At 43.0% G+C, this 19,669-nt stretch overlaps 1 protein-coding gene across 2 annotated transcripts in view; it reads left to right on the forward strand.

The window, feature by feature from the left end:
* Nucleotides 1-14,029, forward strand: part of LOC109875155 (uncharacterized) — a 41,532-nt gene extending 27,503 nt beyond the window's left edge. For both annotated transcript variants that reach the window (XM_020467376.2, XM_031809750.1), the window contains exons 9-12: nt 105-2,728; nt 5,427-5,569; nt 5,763-5,833; nt 6,482-14,029. In XM_020467376.2, the coding sequence (XP_020322965.2) occupies nt 105-2,728; nt 5,427-5,569; nt 5,763-5,833; nt 6,482-10,095 (6,452 nt within the window). In that variant the 3' untranslated portion in view covers nt 10,096-14,029. The remainder of the gene's footprint in view (nt 1-104; nt 2,729-5,426; nt 5,570-5,762; nt 5,834-6,481) is intronic.
* Nucleotides 14,030-19,669: the final 5,640 nt, after the last annotated feature.

A 19,669-nucleotide genomic window follows, 5' to 3' on the forward strand; every position in this document is an offset into this window, starting at 1 on the left:
CTAGTCTGTTTTTATCAAGCACTGGATCTGTCTTACTTGTTCTCTTTGACTTTGAGTTAATGTCTATGTGGATGTCTTGCTCACTTCTCTCTTTTCAACACTAGGTGGAGTCCATGCTTCTCTTTTCCCATCATCTCATAAGAGGGAGGAGGAACAGCCCATACAGACCTTTCACACAGAGGAGCACAGTGGTCATATGGCCGAAGGGCAGAACAGAGTAGAAGTCTCAGAGATGGTACCTCAGGACTCACTAACTCCTGAGCCATCCAACACCGCTCACAGAATTCCTTCAGAGGAGCACAGTGGTCATATGGCCGAAGGGCAGAACAGAGTAGAAGTCTCAGAGATGGTACCTCAGGACTCACTAACTCCTGAGCCATCCAACACCGCTCACAGAATTCATTCAGAGGAGCACAGTGGTCAGATGGCCGAAGGGCAGAACAAAGTAGAAGTCTCAGAGATTGTACCTCAGGACTCACTAACTCCTGAGCCATCCAACACCTCTCACAAAATTCATTCAGAGGAGCACAGTGGTCAGATGGCCGAAGGGCAGAACAGGGAAGAACTCTCGGAGATTGTTCCTCAGGACTCACTAACTCCTGAGCCATCCAACACCTCTCACAGAATTCATTCAGAGGAGCACAGTGGTCAGATGGCCAAAGTGCAGAACAGGGAAGAAACCTCAGAGGTGGTACCTCAGGACTCACTAACTCCTGAGCCATCCAACACCTCTCACAAAATTCAATCAGAGGAGCACAGTGGTCAGATGGCCAAAGGGCAGAACAGGGAAGAACCCTCTGAGATTGTACCTCAGGACTCACCAAGTCCTGAGCCATCCAACACCTCCCACAAAATTCATTCAGAGGAGCACAGTGGTCATATGTTCGAAGGGCAGAACAGAGACGAACTGCCAGAGATGGTTCCTCAGGACTTAAGAACTCCTGAGCCATTCAACACCTCTCACAAAGTTCACTCCGAGGAGCACAGTGGTCGTATGTTCGAAGAGCAGAACAGAGACGAACTTCCAGAGATGGTACCTCAGGACTTACTAACTCCTGAGCCATCCAACACCGCTCACACAATTCATTCTGAGGAGCACAGTGGTCAGATGGCTGAAGGGCAGAAGAGAGAACTCCCAGAGGTGGTACCTCAGGACTCACTAACTCCTGAGCCATCCAACACCTCTCACAAAATTCATTCCGATGAGCACAGTGGTCAGATGGCCGAAGGGCAGAAGAGAGAAGAAGTCTCTGAGATTGTACCTCAGGACTCATTAAGTCCGGAACCATTCAACACCTCTCACAAAAGCTTTCACTTACAGGAGCACAGTGGTCATATGACCGAAGGGCAGAACATAGAAAAACCTTTAGAGAGTGTACCTAAGGACTTACTAACTGAGATTGTACTTCAGCACTCGTTAACTCCTGAGCCATCCAACAGCTCGCACAAAAGAAGCCAGCGCGTCAAGGCATGCTCTTTCTGTGGCAAGACTTTCACTGACACACTGGGCTTGACAAGACACATGCGATCTCACATTGAGCAGAGGTCACACCAATGCACCCAATGTGGGCAAGACTATGATTCCAGTGAGGACTTAGAGGAACACCAGAAGAGAAGCTGTGAGGAGAAGATTAAAAAAGACATTGGTGAGGACAATGGTGGGGAAACTGTCCAGCAAAAAACGCATCTGAAAAGAGACAAAAAACCTGATCTGAAAGCAGACAAAAAACCTGATAAAAAACCTGATCTGAAAGGACACACAAAAGATCGCTCCATAATGTGCCATGTGTGCGGGAAAGTAACTACTCGTATGTTGGGTTTGCGAAGACACCTTCTACTTCACTTCAACAATGGCGCATACAAATGCCCTGTATGTCCAACGACTTTTATAACAAATGCTGATTTGAGATCGCACCTGAGATTGAAAAGATCTTGTAGGGAAAAATGTTCTGATGAAGTAATTAATACCAAGGTCCATCTCCAATCCAACCCTGGTGAGTACAAGTGTCCTTACTGTGGGGACACTTTCCAGCTACCACATGATCTGAAAGGACACACAAAAGACTGTTCCAGAAAGTGCCATGTGTGTGGGAAAACCACTTTGAAGCCATGCGGCATGCGAAGGCACATGTTAAAACACAACAACAATGGCCCCTACAAGTGCCCGGTGTGTCCAAGGACTTTTATATCCCGTACTGATTTGAAGATGCACCTGAAAAAAAATAAGCAATGTAGGGAGAAATGTTCTGATGTCATGGTGAAGGAATTACTGTCATCAGTAGATGGTAGATGTGGGAAAAATGAAACAGGAGTCATGACAAGCTGCCAACAACCAAGCTCCAGCAACACAGGTGGGCCTTCAAAGAATCAGTTCTTTGAACAGTTCTCTTATGACTTTCAGCAATCCAATAACAGCGCGAGTAGTGATGTGAAGCTGAATAGCCTCAATGAAAACTACAGTAAATACCAACCCATGAAGGATGTTGACTTGAATAGCCTCCATGAAGCCTTCATGGTGACCACTGAAGACTACAGTGATGAGATCAGTCAATGCCAACCCATGAAGGACAAAAAGTCTGTGGATGATTCATTGGAAAATGAGATGCCCAATGACAAAGAACCAAACTCAACCATTGGCTTAACAGGGAAGCAGGTGTCCCAGACTGACCCAAAGCCTCTCCAGGATTCTCAACCAGAGATAAGCGGAGAAGTGAAGAACGAGATACAGGTGATACCGGTTTCGACAATAGATATGACAATACTAAAGGCCCTGCAATTTGAGGTTTTAAGGAAATACAGGGCTCTAGACTCATTTTCCCCTGATGGCGCTGGTGCCACTAACTTCTTCAGTTGGTGGCACCAGCTGTTATTTGGTGGCACCCCCAAAAAGAGGCATCACATAGACCTGGGCGGTAGGAACAAACATCCATCATGCGGTAAATTGCCTGAATTGGTGCGATAACAATAAATAGAACGATAAGTTTAAAACCATTTATTTTTTCTTTAAACTACGTCTACTACTAGTTTGATGGTTTTAGCACAAATTATTCCATATTAGCAAACTTATTTGAATAATAAATAAATGTCATTTATGAAGTCAGTCATTCATAATGCTTTATCAAGAAGTGTAATAGACTACTGAGATGGTATTCAATAAATAAGTTGTTACATCTAACATGTCCAAGCAGGAATGCATGATTCAAAATATTTTGATATCCAATCTAATCCAATGATTGTCATGAATTTTGGGTAGACAATTAGGCTATTTGTGTTATATTTTACTGTCAAAATAGGGCTTTAGGCACTGCAGAGCTTGAGGTGTCACTATAGATATGGGTTCAATCCCGGGCAGTGTTCTTCGTCCTCATCTCACTCCAGGGTTACTCCTGTGACGGGCCGTGCTCATGCACACTGACACGGTTGCCAGTTGTACGGTGTTTCCTCTGACACATTGGTACGGCTGGCTTCCGGGTTAAGCAAGCAGTGTGTCAAGAAGCAGTGTGACTTGGCAGGGTCGTGTTTCAGAGAACGCACGGCTCTCAACATTCTCCTCTCCCGAGTCCGTACGGCAGTTGCGGCGATGGGACAAGAGTGGATCTTCCAATTGGATATCACGAAATTGGGGAGGAAAAGGGGCTTTAGAATTTTCATATTTTTATGTTCAATAGAGATGAATTTGCATTCCTCATCTTCATGTACACTAATATTATATATAGCTTAGGCCTAATTCAATTGGTACTAATTGTTGGTACTAATTCACCACCTGAGGAAGTGAAAACCCAAAATGCATTAGATAGATCACATTAGCTAGAACTCTAAATATAACACCTACTGCTAGTAGCCATGTGTTAATCTAACAGTAAATGTAATGTCCTAAAAAAAACTTTGCAATGGGGCATAGTGCGCTCGTGATTGCCGATGCACAATTTTGCACGCTCTGTGTTTCAAAGCCATATCAGGTATCTTGATTGCAAAACAGTGTGCTTTGAGCTCAGTAATGATAGTTAAGAAATAAAAGTATACCTACAGAAAGCTGAGACACTCCTCTCTTTAATATGGACAACTAGTTGTTCCCAAAGTTGTTTCTTTCCCGCAATTGCATTTTGAAGTGGTATACAATCACGAGGGGCGATAGAGAGTGTGAGAAGCTATCTCGTTACATCCGGCCCCAGTGAAACAGGCGGGGCAGACACTTTTATTACAGGAATCATGAGGATAATGTACTTTACTATTGAACAAATTCACGGTTTTATCCAGCCAACAAAATAGGACGTTTTGATTGAGTTGACCGGGTAGAATGTTCAGCTTGCACCAGTGAGACCAATTATTTGTTTTTACTTGCACAGCCAAGTCAGAGGGACTAAATGATCACAGTCTGGAGCCCTGAAATGAAGGACAACAATGGCTTTCAACCCCTTTCTCAATATTGCATTAGTTTTTGCAGATGTGTAGAAACTCGAAAATGTAAGGAATATGGCGGTAGCTCTCCTAAACTGGGCTCCTATTCACAAAGTGTCTCAGAATAGGAGTGCTGCTCTCAGATCAGATCATAATAAATAAGCACTCGTTCTTTGAGAAGCTTTTGTATCTAGGGCCCTGATTGGAAGGCAAATTGAGCACCAACATGTTGCTGTAACGGAGTGCGTTTCATCCCACCAACATGTACACAACACTTGGCACTGAAGTCAACTGTACTGACAGACAGAGCTTGTGACACAGTGGGAAATGGTTCACTTGGGGTGGCAGGGTAGCCTAGTGGTTAGAGCGTTGGACTAGTAACCGAAAGGTTGCAAGTTCGAATCCCCGAGCTGACAAGGTACAAATCTGTCGTTCTGCCCCTGAACAGGCAGGTAACCCACTGTTCCTAGGCCGTCATTGAAAATAAGAATTTGTTCTTTTAACTCACTTGCCTAGTAAAATAAATGTAAAATTAAACTTAAGATCTTGGTGAGGATGACTTCACCACATGGTGACTACTAGTTCTAGCCTGTAAGTTTATCATCCACTACACTCACCCCCTAGTAGTCTGCTACAGTAGTCTGTGATCCAGGTTACAGCACCATTGTAAGAGTGAGTTCTGTCCCCACCTGGGACACCAACTCTGGGGGTTGCCTCTGGACTGGGCTAAGAGACATTCCTTTTATTTATTTATTTATTATATATATAGGTCAAAATTGAACTACTATATATTTTATCCCCATTTTCTTCCTATATATCATAAATTATCCACTTTTATGACACTTCAATATAATTTTGTCACTGGATAAAAGCATCTATACCATCTGGTGTTATCTACATGTTGATCCACCTTGATTTCAAGTTTGCTTAAGTGTGATACATTTAAGTTAATTCAAGAAAATAAATGAAAAGGCAAGGCTTTAAGTCAGAGTGTGCATTTTTATGACCATAATCTATATTTTATACAGAGCGGGAAACTGCAGGCTGAGGCCACGGGTTCCCAAGGACAGAAAAGAAGAGGCAGAAAGAGAAAACAGAAAAGAGGACGTGGTGTCAAAAATGAGAAGAGCGAAGCAAAGGGTGTGAAAAGAGAGCGGTCACCTGAAACTGAGTGAGTGTCAGCTGTGGAACAGAGGAATTCAAATCCAGGTAGAAAATTAATTGACCAAGGAATACACTCACCTAGTGTACAGAGGATTGAATCTGTCCCTGATTTGAGAGGTTATTGGGGGAAGGGTGAATAACAGCAGTGGTGAACTTACCCATTGAAAATCATAACTGACTTTATATTTGTCTGTCCTCAGGGAAGATGCCGAACCATCAGATAATAAACTTTGGACCACTGTCAGTAAAAGGACCACTGTCTGTGATTCTGGTAAGGAGTGTTCCTTAGTGTGTAGAACAGTGAACATGAGCTCTTTATTCAAAACTACTGAATAAACAAACTACAAATGACAGCCTTAAAGATGCAGAGAAATTGGTTACTAGTGTTATGTTCTAATTTTCAGAGTAAATAACTCATGGACACTAGAGAAGCTTAACCAAGTTGAATTCTTCCCAAAGGGTTGCTACAGCTGTACTTCAGACATAAACATGGCTTCCCGCGTGGTAGTATTCATACTTCACTTTGGGTGGAGTCTCCATATTGCTAAACAGTGCATCATTATTGCTGAGCAGGGAGCTGAGATATATGAGCCTTCAACGGTTTCTCCCATTATTAGTACTGCCACATGCGATCTTGTTCCCTGCACTCAGCCCTTCCCAAACTTCATTATGGCACCCCTCATGTCTCTTTAGTACCTAATGTTCCTATACTTCTGAGTATAACAATGTTCAAAGTTTCACCCAGAATCCAACACTAGACCTAAGCGTCCATGCTATTCTGCTGTCAGAATAACCAAGTGCTTATGTGTATCATTCTTTGAGTTCAGTGAACACTTTCACTGTATCTTTTAGGCTGCAGTACCTTGACTTTGTCAATAATATGTGGATGTCTTGCTCACTTTTCTCTTTTCAACACTAGGTGGTGTCTCAGAGAGTGTACCTCAGGACTCACTAACTCCTGAGCCATCTCACAAAAGAAGTCAACGAGTCAAAGCATGCTCTTTCTGTCGCAAGACTTTCACTGAAACACTGGGCTTGACAAGACACATGCGATCTCACATTGAACAGAGGTCACACCAATGCACCCTGTGTGGGCAAGACTTTGAATTCAGTGAGGACTTAGAGGAACACCAGAAGAGTAGCTGTGAGGAGAAGAAGATTGGTGATGACTACTGTGGGGGAACTGTCCAGCAAAAAAAATATCTGAAAAAAAACCCTGATCTGAAAAGAGACAAAAAGCCTGATCTGAAAGGAGACAAGAAAACTCATCTGAATAGAGCCAAAAAAAATAATCGGAAAAGAGACAAGAAATCTGATCTGAAAGGACACACAAAAGACTGTTCCATAATGTGCCATGTGTGCGGGAAAGTAACTACTCGTATTGTAAGTTTGCAAAGGCACCTTCTACTTCACTTCAACAATGGCGCATACAAGTGCCCTGTGTGTCCAAAGACTTTTATATTAAATTGTGATTTGAGATCACACCTGAGATTGAAAAGATGTTCTGATAAAGTAATTACAACCAGGCTCCACCTCAAATCCAACCCTGGGGATTACAAGTGTCCTTACTGTGGGGACACTTTCCAGCTACCACGTGATCTGAAAGGACACACAAAAGACTGTTCCAGAAAGTGCCATGTGTGTGGGAAAATAAGTTCTCGAAAACTGGAAATGCGAAGGCACATGTTAAAACACAACAACAATGGCCCCGTCAAGTGCCCGGTGTGTCCAATGACTTTTGTATCCCGTACTGATTTGAAGAAGCACCTGAAAACAAAGAAACTATGTAGAGAGAAATGTTCTGATGTCAAGGTGAAGAACAATGCTGATTTGAAATTGCCCCGAAGATTGAAAAGGTCTTATAGGAAGACATTTTCTGATGATGTAATTACAACCAAGATCCACCTCAAATCCAACCCTGGAGATTACAAGTGTCCTTACTGTGGGGACACTTTCCAGCTACCACGTGATCTGAAAGGACACACAAAAGACTGTTCCAGAAAGTGCAATGTGTGTGGGAAAACAACTTCAACGGCACGTGGCATGCGAAGGCACATGTTAAGACACAACAACAATGGCCCCTACAAGTGCCCGGTGTGTCCAATGACTTTTATATACCATCCTGATTTGAAGAAGCACCTGAAACTGAAAAAACGTTGTAGGGCGAAATGTTCTGATGTGATGATGAAAGAAATACTGTCTTCAGGAGGCGGTAGATGTTGGAAAATGTTGAATGAAACAGCAGTCATGACAAACAGCCAACAACCAAGCTCCAGCAACACAGGTGGGCCTTCAAAGAGAATTGAAGAGCTCTCTCATGACTCGCAGCAATCCGATAACGGTAGTGATATGAACCTTAATAGCCTTGAAGAAGACCATAGTGACAAGATCAGTCAATACCAACCCATTAAGGACGTTGACTTAAGTAGCCTCCATGAAGACTTCAGTGATGAGATCAGTCAATACCAACCCATTAAGGACGTTGACCAATCCAACCCTGGTGAGTACAATTGTCCTTACTGTTGGGACACTTTCCAGCTCCCAGATGATCTGAAAAGCCACACAAAAGACTGTTCCAGAAAGTGCCATGTGTGTGGGAAAATATCCTCAAAGGCATGTGACATGCGAAGGCACATGTTAAAACATGACAACAATGGCCCCATCAAGTGCCCGGTGTGTCCAAAGACGTTTATATTCCATACCGATTTGAAAACACACCTGAAAACAAAAAAACTTTGTAGGGAAAAATGTTCTGATGTGATGGCAAAGGAATTACTGTCTTCAGTAGATGGTAGATGTAGGAAAAATGTTAATGAAACAGGAGTCATGACAAGTTGCGATCAACCAAGCTCCAGCAACACAGGTGGGCCTTCGAAGGGCGGGCCTGTGTTGGGTTTGAAGAGCTTTGAAGAGTTCTTTGAAGAGCTCTCTAATGACTCCGATATCAGTATGAATAGTGACGTGAACCTGAATAGCCTCGATGAAGACTACAGTCAGGAGATCAGTCAATACCAACCCATTAAGGATGTTGACCTGAATAGCCTCGATGAAGACTACAGTCAGGAGATCAGTCAATACCAACCCATTAAGGATGTTGACCTGAATATCCTCTATGAAGACTACAGTCAGGAGATCAGTCAATACCAACCTATTAAGGACGTTGACCAATCCAACCCTGGTGAGTACAGTTGTCCTTACTGTAGGAAGACTTTCCAGCTCCGACATGATCTGAAAGAACACAAAAAAGACTGTTCCAGGAAGTGCCATGTGTGTGGGAAATCAACTTCGACGGCATGCGGCATGCGAAGGCACATGTTAAAACACTACAAGGGCCACATCAAGTGCCCGGTGTGTCCAGCGACTTTTGCATACCATACAGATTTGAAGAAGCACCTGAAAACAAAAAAACTATGTAGGGAGAAATGTTCTGGGGTGATGGCAAAGGAATTACTGTCTTCAGTAGATGATAGATGTAAGAAAAATGTTAATGAAACAGAAGTCATGGCAAGTTGCGAACAACCAAGCTCCAGCGACACAGGCGGGCCTTCAAAAAGCATTGAAGAGTTTTCACATGATTTGCAGCAATCCGATAACAGCATGAGTAGTGATGTGAACCTGAATAGCCTCCATGAAGACAACAGTCAGGAGATCAGTCAATGCCAAGCCATTAAGGACATTGACCAATCCAACCCTGGTGAGTACAAGTGTCTTTACTGTGGGTACATTTTCCAGCTCCCAGATGATCTGAAAGGACACACAAAAGACTGTTCCAAAAAGTGCCATGTGTGTGGGAAAATATCCTCAAAGGCATGCGACATGCGAAGGCACATGTTAAAACACTTCAACAATGGCCCCATCAAGTGCCTGGTGTGTCCAAAGACATTTATATTTCATACGGATTTGAAAACACACCTGAAAACGAAAAAACTTTGTAGGGAAAAATGTTCTGATGTGATGGCGAAGGAATTACTGTCTTCGGTAGATGGTAGATGTAGGAAAAATGTGAATGAAACAGGAGTCATGACAAGGCTCCAACAACCAAGCTCCAGCAACACAGGTGGGCCTTCAAAGAGCGGGCCTGTGTTGGGTTTGAAGAGCTTTGAAGAGTTCTTTGAAGAGCTCTCTAATGACTCCGATATCAGCATGAGTAGTGATGTAAATCTGAATAGCCTCCATGAAAACTACAGTCAGGAGATCAGTCAATACCAACCCATGAAGGATGTTGACTTGAGTATCCTCCATGAAGACTACAGTCAGGAGATCAGTCAATACCACCCTATGAAGGATACTGACCCGAATAGCCTACATGAAGACTTCAGTCAGGAGATCAGTCACTACCAACCCATGAAGGATGTTGACTTGAACAGCCTCCATGAAGTTTATAGTGATGATATCAGTCAATACCAACCTATTAAGGACATTGACCCACAGGGGGACAGAAGGTCTGTAAATGATTCAGGGGTAAATGAGATGCCCAATGACAAAGAACCAAACTCAACCAACGGCCCAGGGCCTCTCCAGGACTCAATCTGAGCCAAACAGAGAAGCTAAGAACGAGATACAGGTGATACCGGTGTCAACAATACATACAACAAAACTAAAAGCCCTGCAATTTAAGGTTATAAGAAAATGATGAACAGCAACAACTTCCTTATATGTATTTGTTTTTTTTGTAGCTATTGTTATGGATTAGGTTAGGTATTTAGAAATGATAGAGAGATTCCCACTAGTAATTACCAGTTGGAGGGGCATTCAAGTGGATCTTTCCCAGTCGTATGTAGGGATTTGCGAGATGTTATGAACGCAGAATAACCCGAGTGAAAAGTCAGTTGTCTCTTAGGTGGCGGAGTCTCTCGATAGTTTTGAGGTATCCCCGGTTTGTGAAGCTACTCATGTTCATAAGAGTGCTGATGGCAAACCAGATGGGGAGAAGGATGATTTACGTGGGGACATAGAGGAAACATTCTTTGCTAAACTAGACGGTGGTTTCCAGGTAATGGTTCATCATAGTGAGAAAGTTTATTCTTGTGTGTATCTCGGTTAGAACTTCTGGGCAGAGATATACAGTGCCGTGAAAAAGTATTTGTCCCCTTTCTAACGTTCTCTGCTTTTGCATTATTATTATACTGAATTATCAGATCTTCACCCAAAATATAATATTAGATAAAGGGAACCTGAGTGAACAAATAACACAATTACATACTTATTTCATTTATTTCATTAACAAAGTTATGCAACACCCATTTCCCCTGTGTGAAAAAGTAATTTCCCCCCTTACACTCAATAACAGTCTATGCCACCTTTAGCTGCGATGACTCCAACCAAACGCTTCCTGTAGTTGTTGATCAGTCTCATGTGGCTGTGGAGGAATTTTGGCCCACTCTTCCATGCAGAACTGCTGTAACTCAGCGACATTTTGTGGTTTTCAAGCATGAATTGCTCGTTTCAGGTCCTGCCACAACATTTCAATTGGGATTAGGTCGGGACTTTGACTAGGCTATTCCAAAACTTTAAATGTGTTGCTTTTTTAGCCATTTTTTATGTAGATTGTGTGTTTTGGATCATTGTCTTGCTCCATCACCCAGCTGCGCTTCAGCTTCAGCTCATAGACGAATGGCCTGACATTCTCCTGAAGAATTCTATGATATAGAGCAGAATTCTTGGTTCCTTCTATTAAGGGAAGTTGTCAAGGTCCTGAGGCAGCAAAGCATCCCCAAACCATCACACTACCACCACCATGCTTGTCTGTTCGTGTGAGGTTCTTACTGTGGGAATGCAGTGTTTTGGTTTATGCCAGGCATAATGGGACCCATGCCATCCAAAAAGTTATAATTTTAAATTATCTGTCCATAGAACATTCTTCCAAGAGTTGATGATCATCAAGGTGCTTTTTGACAAACTTGAGTGAACTTTTGGACGACATGGATCCCATAATGCCTGGTGATAACCAAACACTGCATTCCAAAGTAAGAACCTCAAACCCAACGGTCAAGCATGGTGCAGCTAGACAATGATCCAAAACACACTATCAAGTCTACATCTAAAAAGCAACATATTTGAAGTTTTGAAATGATCTAGTCAAAGTCCAAACCTAATCCCAAATGAGATGTTGTGGCAGGACTTGAAACGAGCAGTTCATTCTTGAAAACCCACAAATGTTGCTAAGTTAAAGCATTTCTGCATGCAAGAGTGGGCCATAATTCCTCCACAGCGATGTGAAAGACTGATCAACAACTACAGGAAACATTTGGTTGCAGTCATTGCAGCTAAAGTTGGCACAACCTGTTATTGAGTATAAGGGGGCAATTACTTTTTCACACAGGGGAATTGGGTGTTCCATAACTGTTAATACATTATTATATTTAAATAAAAATGTTTAACTCAGGGTTCCTTTAATATTAGGTTTTGGTTGAAGATCTAACATTCAGTATAAAAAATATGCAAAAATAGAGAAATCAGAAAGGTGGCAAATACTTTTTCACGGCACTGTATGTGAGGAAGTGTGCCATCTGCACAGGATGAGGTTGATTCATGTTTCAATTTATGGGAGACAGAACGTCTTGTTATGTTGAGTGACACTGAGCAACTAGGTTCTCTTGGTGGTCTGAGAAAGCATTCGGTTCCCCGAGTGATCTGTTGGATTCAGAGTTTGTCAGTGATGATTTTGTTCCTTTAGCTGACATATTCTGTGAGGTTAGTGAGGATCCGCTGGAAGACCCAGTCTGGGTATTGCGGGATGACACGGCTGTGTCTTGTTACAAGAATAGGGTGCTTGAAGAATTGGGTTTGGAAAAGCCAGATCCACTACAGAGTGAGTTTTGTGAAGTTAAGTGTGAGGAGATGAAGATGTTGGTCAATGTTCACTTGTCCCTGTTGGTGGTTGCTCCAGGTCTCTAATCACTGGACACCTCTCAGATGGAGCTTGGTGCGTGTGACCATGGGCGCTGTGAATGGAGTTGGTCTCTCAGGGGGCGGAGTCTCAAGGAGAGTTTTGAGGTATCCCCAGTTTGTTAAGATGCTCATGTTCAGAAGATTGCAAACCAGATGGGGAGAAGGATGATTTGTGTGAGGACTCTGTGTCTCTGTTCCTCTCCCTCAAGTTCGAGTTTTGCAGGTTCAGGCAAAAATTAAACAGTTTAGCGCAGACAATATTTTCTGCACTAAACTATGTTTAATTTTTGCCTTTTGAAAACGACAACTTCCTATGTCCCACAGTTTGTGCTTCTCAGATTTCTTTCTAAAAATCAGTGCTTTGAGCTCACACAAAAAACAAACTAAATTGAATTAAAATAATTGAATGCTAAATTAAACCGAAATGTAGGCTAATCGCTCAGCACTAGTGTACATATTGGTCTCTTTAGTTAAGGAAGTTTTATGGGGGGGGGGGGGTGTATTACAAGTTTTGAAAAATTCAGGAAAATAGATTGTGGTGACTGTGAGGTTTTTTCTTGTTGGGGGAGAAGTTATAGAATAGGTTTGGTAGTTAAGTATATAGGCTTAGGACCCCTAGACATAACGAGTCAGTAGGCGAGTCAATCGGTTTCATAACAATGTGTAGGAATAGGAACTCAAAAGTGTAGAAATATGGCGGTAGTTCTCCTGAACCTGGGCCCCTATTCTCAGTGTTTTTGCCTTTCAGATAATAATAAATAAGAGAAGGAGTAGCTGATCCTAGATCAGTATTCATACTCTGAAAATCTTTAGAACCTTTATAATCTAGGACCCAGACTGAAAGGCAAATGGAGCACCAACATGTACACAACACTTGGCACTGAAGTCAACTGTACTGACAGACAGAGCTTGTGACACAGTGGGAAACGGTTCACTTAAGATCTTGGTGAGGATGACTTCACCACATGGTGACTACTAGTTCTAGCCTGTAAGTTTCTCATCCACTACACTCACCCCCTAGTAGTCTGCTACAGTAGTCTGTGATCCGGGTTACAGCACCATTGTAACAGTGAGTTCTGTCCCCACCTGGGACACCAACTCTGGGGGTTGCCTCTGGACTGGGCTAAGAGACATTCCTTTTTATTATTCTTTACAAAAATGTGACAAACTATATATTTTCTTTCCCCTTTCTCTCCCTCTCTTTATCCACTTTTTTAACACTTCTATAACACTTAACTATCATGTAATGTCACTGTATACTGTAAGTCACTTTGGATAAAAGCTATGGGTTGCCTATCGGCCGAGCTGAAGTGACTTTTTTGTGTGCATGTTTTTCTTTTTACTTAATGTCAAAATGTGGTAACTGTATATTCTTTCTCCCTCTCTCTATATATCATTAATTACCCACTTTTATAACATTTTTATAATGCTTAAATGTCATGTCACTGTATACTGTAAGTCACTTTGGATAAAAGCATCTACGACGCTTTGTATTTACATGTTTATCCATCCGTTTTTTAAAGTTGACATTGGTGTGATACATTTCAATATATTAAAGAAGACAAATTAAAAGGCATGGCTGAGTCTGAGAGTGCTTTTTTTATGACTATAATATACTGAACAAAAATAAACCCAACATGTAAAGTGTTGGTCCCATGTTTCATGAGCTGAAATAAAAGATCCCAAAAATATTCCATATGCACAAAAATCTTATTTCTCTCAAATGTTGTGCACAATTTCTTTTACATCCCAGTTAGTGAGCAATTCTTCGTTGCCAAGATAATCCATCCACCTGACAGGTGTGGCCTATCAAGAAGCTGGTTAAACTGCATCATCATTACACAGGTGCACCTTGTGCTGCGGATAACAAAAGGCCACTTTAAAATGTGCAGTTTTGTCACACACATAATGCCACAGAAGTTTTGAGGGATCATGCAATTGGTGTGATGACTACAGGAATGTCCACCAGAGCTGTTTCCAGAGAATTTCATGTTAATTGCACACTCCCTCAATACTTAGTGGGGGGCTGAGGAGTAATTCTGATTGGATGGGCCTGGCTCCCAAATACACCTCTGCCCAGTTGTGAAATCTATAGATTAGCGCATCATTTTTGTTATTTCAATTGACTGATTTCCTTCTGTGAACTGTAAAATCTTTGAAATTGTTGCATGTTATATATATTTTTTTGTTCAGTATATACAGTGCCTTCGGAAAGTATTCAGACCCATTGAGATTATATTTTTCAGTAATCTACAGACAATACCCCATAATGAAATTAGCTAAATAAATGTTTGCAAATTTATTTCAAATAAAAAACAGAAATACCTTATTTACATAAGTATTCAGACCCTTTGCTATGAGAGTCAAAATTGAGCTCATGTGCATCCTGTTTCATTGATCATCCTTGAGATGTTTTTTACAACTTGATTGGAGTCCGTCCGCCTGTGGTAAATTCAATTGATTGGGCATGATTTGGAAAGGCACACACCTGTCTATATAAGGTCCCACAGTTGGCAGTGCATGTGAGGGAATAAACCAAGCCATGAGGTTGAATGAATTGTCCGTAGAGCTCCGAGACAGGATGGTGTCGAGGCACAGATCTGGAGAAGGGTACGAAAAAATTTCTGCAGCATTGAAGGTCCCCATGAAAACAGTGGCCTCCATCATTCTTAAATGCAAGAAGTTTGTAACCACCAAGATTCTTAGAGCTGGCCACCCGACCAAACTGAGCAACCGGGGGACAAGGGCCTAGGCCAGGGAGGTGACTAACAACCCAATGGTCACTCCGACATAACTCCAGAGTTCCTCTTAGGAGATGGAGAGAACCTTCCAGAAGGACAACCATCTCTGCAACATTCCACCAATCAGGCCTTCATGGTAGTGGCCAGACGGAAGCAACACCTCAGTAAAAGGCACATGACAGGCCGCTTGGAGTTTGCCAAAAGGCACCTAAAGGACTCTCAGACCATGAAAACAAGTGCTCTGGTCTGATGAAACGAAGATTGAACTCTTTGGCCTTAATGCCAAGTGTCACGTCTGGAGGAAACCTGGCACCATCCTATGGTGAAGCACGGTGGTGGCAGCATCATGCTTTGGTGATGTTTTTCAGCAGCAGGGACTGGGAGACTAGTCAGGATCGAGGGAAAGATGAACAGCGCAACGTGCAGAGGGATTCTTGATGAAAACCTCCAAAGTACTCAAGACCTCAGACTGGGGCGATGGTTCACCTTCCAACAGGACAACAACCCTAAGCACACAGCCAAAACAACACAGGAGTGGCTTCGGGACAAGTCTCAATGTCCTTGAGTGGCCCAGCCAGAGCCCAGACTTGAACCCGATCTAACATCTCTGGAGAGACCTGAAAATAGTTGTGCAATGACGCTCCCCATCCAACCTGACAGAGCTTGAGAGGATCTGCAGAGAAGAATGGTAGAAACTACCCAGATACAGGTGTGCCATGTGGAAAAAGTAAAGGGGGCTGAATACTTTCCAAATACACTGAGTGTACAAAATATTAGGGACACCATCTCTTTCCTTGACATAGACTGACAAAGTGAATCGAGGTGAACACTATGATCCCTTATTGATGTCACCTGTTAAATCAACTTCAATCAGTGTAGATGAACGGGAGGAGACTAGTTAAAGAAGCTCGACCCAGCGACCTTTCGGTTAATGGTCCAACCGTCTCTAATGTTAAAGTTGCCGGGATTTCACACGCATCACACGTATATCAGTATACTCGTAACAACCTCAGCATTACGCAACTTCTATTTGATCAAATAAGCCTCACATATCAAAATAGCAATACATTTTATATTGACTAAATTTGACCATCTAGTAGAGAGGCTATGTCATATACTCTCAATGTTCCAGAATGGGATGAAAATGACAACCATAAGGGGCCAGGGTTCCGGCCTAGGAGCACGATTGATTTGATGATGGCGCCGACAGAGATGGTTGCCTCGCTTCTGGTCCTTAGGATACTATGCAGTATTTTGTTTTATTTTTATGTATTATTTTTTACATTGTTAGCCCAGAAAATCTGAAGTGTTATTACATACAGCCAGGAAGAACTGTTAGATATAAATGCGACGTCAACTTACCAACATTACAACCAGGAATACGACTCTCCTGAAGTCGGATATCCCAGACACCGATCCAAAACAACGCTGTCGCCGCAGGAGGCAGAAGGAGTTGGTCAGACTTAGAAGGCGAGCACACTATACACCGCTTCTGAGCATATTACTCGCCAATGTCCAATCTCTAGACAACAAGGTAGACTAAATTAGAGCATGAGTTGCCTTCCAGAGAGACATCAGAGATTGTAGCATTCTCTGTTTCACTGAAAAATGGCTCATTTGGGATATGTTGTCAGAGTTGGTACAGTCACCCGGTTTCTTCACGCATTGCGCCGACAGAAGCAACTCTCTGGTAAGAAGAAGGGCGGGGTGTATGCCTTATGATTAACAACTCATGGTGTGATCATAACAACATACAGGAATTTAAGTCATTTTGTTCACCGGACCTAGAATTCCTTACAATCAAATGCCAACCGTACTATATACCAAGAGTTTTCTCTTCGATTATAGTCACAGCTGTGTACAGCTGTGTATGTCCCCCCCCCCCCCCAAGCGGATACCTTGACGGCCCTGAAAGAAATTCACTGGACTCTGTGAACTGAAAACCATACATCCTGAGGCTGCATTTATTGTAGCTGGGTATTTTAACAAGGCTAATCTGAGTACAAGGCTTCCTAAATTCTATCAGCATATTGAACGGGCTGGTAGCATTCTCGACCATTGCTACTCTAACTTCCACGGTGCATACAAAGCCCTCGCCTGCCCTCCCTTCGTCAAATGGGGCGGCAGCGTAGCCTAGTGGTTAGAGCGTTGGACTAGTAACCGGAAGGTTGCGAGTTCAAACCCCCGAGCTGACAAGGTACAAATCTGTCGTTCTGCCCCTGAACAGGCAGTTAACCCACTGTTCCCAGGCCGTCATTGAAAATAAGAATGTGTTCTTAACTGACTTGCCTGGTTAAATAAAGGTAAAAATAAAATAAAAAATAAAAAAATCTGACCATGACTCCATTTTGTTGCTCCCAGCCTATAGACAGAAACTGAAACAGGAAATGCTCAGGTCTATCCAACGCTGGTCTGACCAATCAGATTCCAAGCTTCAAGTTGCTTTGATCACGTGGACTGGGATATGTTCCGGGTAGCCTCAGACAACAACATTGATGCAAATGCTGACACGGTAAGTGGGTTTATTAACAAGTGCATCAGTGATGTTGTACCCACTGTGTCTATTAAAACCTTCCCTAACCAGAGACCATGTATTGATTTCGTCAGTATAGAGAGAAAGTAGAGTTGCAATTCAACGGCTCAAACACGAGACGTATGTGGCAGGGTCTACAGTCAATCATGGATTACAAAAAGAAAACCAGCCCCGTTGTGGACATCGACGTCTTGCTCCCAGTGTGTCCAAAGAAGGGCCAGAAGTATACAGAATGGTGTCATCTGCGTAGAGGTGGATCAGAGAATAATCACCAGCAGCAAGAGTGACATCATTGATGTGTACAGAGAAGAGAGTCTGCCCAAGAATTGAACCCTGTGGCACCCCCATAGAGACTGCCAGAGGTCCGGACAACAGGCCCTCTGATTTGACACACTGAAGTCTATCAGAGAGGTAGTTGGTGAACCAGGCGAGGCAGTCATTTCAGAAATCAAGGCTGTTGACTCTGCCGATAAGAATGTGGTGATTGACCGCGTCGTAAGCCTTGGCCAGGTCGATGAATACGGCTACACAGTAATGACCTTGAGCGTGGCTGAGGTGCACCCATGACCAGCTCGGAAACCAGATTGCATAGCGGAGAAGTTACGGTGGGATTTGAAATGGTCGGTGATCTGTTTGTTAACTTGGTTTTCGAAGACCTTAGAAAGGCAGGGTAGGATAGATATAGGTATGTAGTAGTTTGAGTCTAGAGTGTATCCCCCTTTGAAGAGGGGGATGACCGCGGCAGCTTTCCGATCTTTGGGGATCTCAGACGATACGAAAGAGAGGTTGAACAGGCTAGTAATAGGGGTTGCAACAATTTCGGCAGATCATTTTAGAAAGAGAGGGTCCAGATTGTCTATCCCGGCTGATTTGTAGGGGTACAGATTTTGCAGCTCTTTCAGAACATCAGCTATCTGGATTTGGGTGAAGGAGAAATGGGGAGGCTTGGGCGAGTTGCTGTGGGCGGTGCAGGGCAGTTGACAGGGGTAGGGTAGCCAGGTGGAAAGCATGGCCAGCCATAGAAAAATGCTTATTGAAATTCTCAAATATCGTGGATTTATCGGTGGTGACAGTGTTTCCTAGCCTCAGTGCAGTGGGCAGCTGGCAGGAGGTGCTCTTATTCTCCATGGACTTTACAGTGTCCCAGAACTTTTGGGAGTTTGTGCTACAGGATGCACATTTCTGTTTGAAAAAGCTAGCCTTAGCTTTCCTAACTGCCTGTGTATTTTGGTTCCTAACTTCCCTGAAAAGTTGCATATCACGGGGGCTATTTGATGCTAATGCAGAACGCCACAGGATGTTTTTGTGCTGGTCAAGGGCAGTCAGGTCTGGAGTGAACCAAGGGCTATATCTGTTCCTTTTTGAATGGGGCATGCTTATTTAAGATGGCGAGGAAGGCACTTTTAAAGAATAACCAGGCATCCTCTACTGACGGGATGAGGTAAATATATCCTTCCAGGATACCCGGGCCAGATCGATTAGAAAGGCCTGCTCGCTGAAGTGTTTTAGGGAGCGTTTGACAGTGATGAGGAGTGGTCGTTTGACTGCATACCCATTACGGATGCAGGCAATGAGGCAGTGATCACTGAGATCTTGGTTGAAGACAGCAGAGGTGTATTTGGAGGGCAAGTTGGTTAGGATGATATCTATGAGGGTGCCCGTGTTTACTGATTTGGGGTTGTACCTGGTAGGTTCATTGATATTTTATGTGAGATTGAGGGCATCAAGCTTAGATTGTAGGATGGCCGGGGTGTTAAGCATGTCCCAGTTTAGGTCACCTAGCAGCACGAGCTCTGAAGATAGATGGGGGGCAATCAATCTACATTTGGTTTCCAGGGCACAGCTGAGGGCAGAGGGTGGTCTATAGCAAGCGTCAATGGTGAAAGACTTGTTTCTGGAAAGGTGGATTTTTAGAAGTAGAAGATCGAATTGTTTGGGCACA

This window comes from Oncorhynchus kisutch, linkage group LG30 (assembly GCF_002021735.2).
Source record: "Oncorhynchus kisutch isolate 150728-3 linkage group LG30, Okis_V2, whole genome shotgun sequence".
NCBI lineage: Eukaryota > Metazoa > Chordata > Actinopteri > Salmoniformes > Salmonidae > Oncorhynchus > Oncorhynchus kisutch.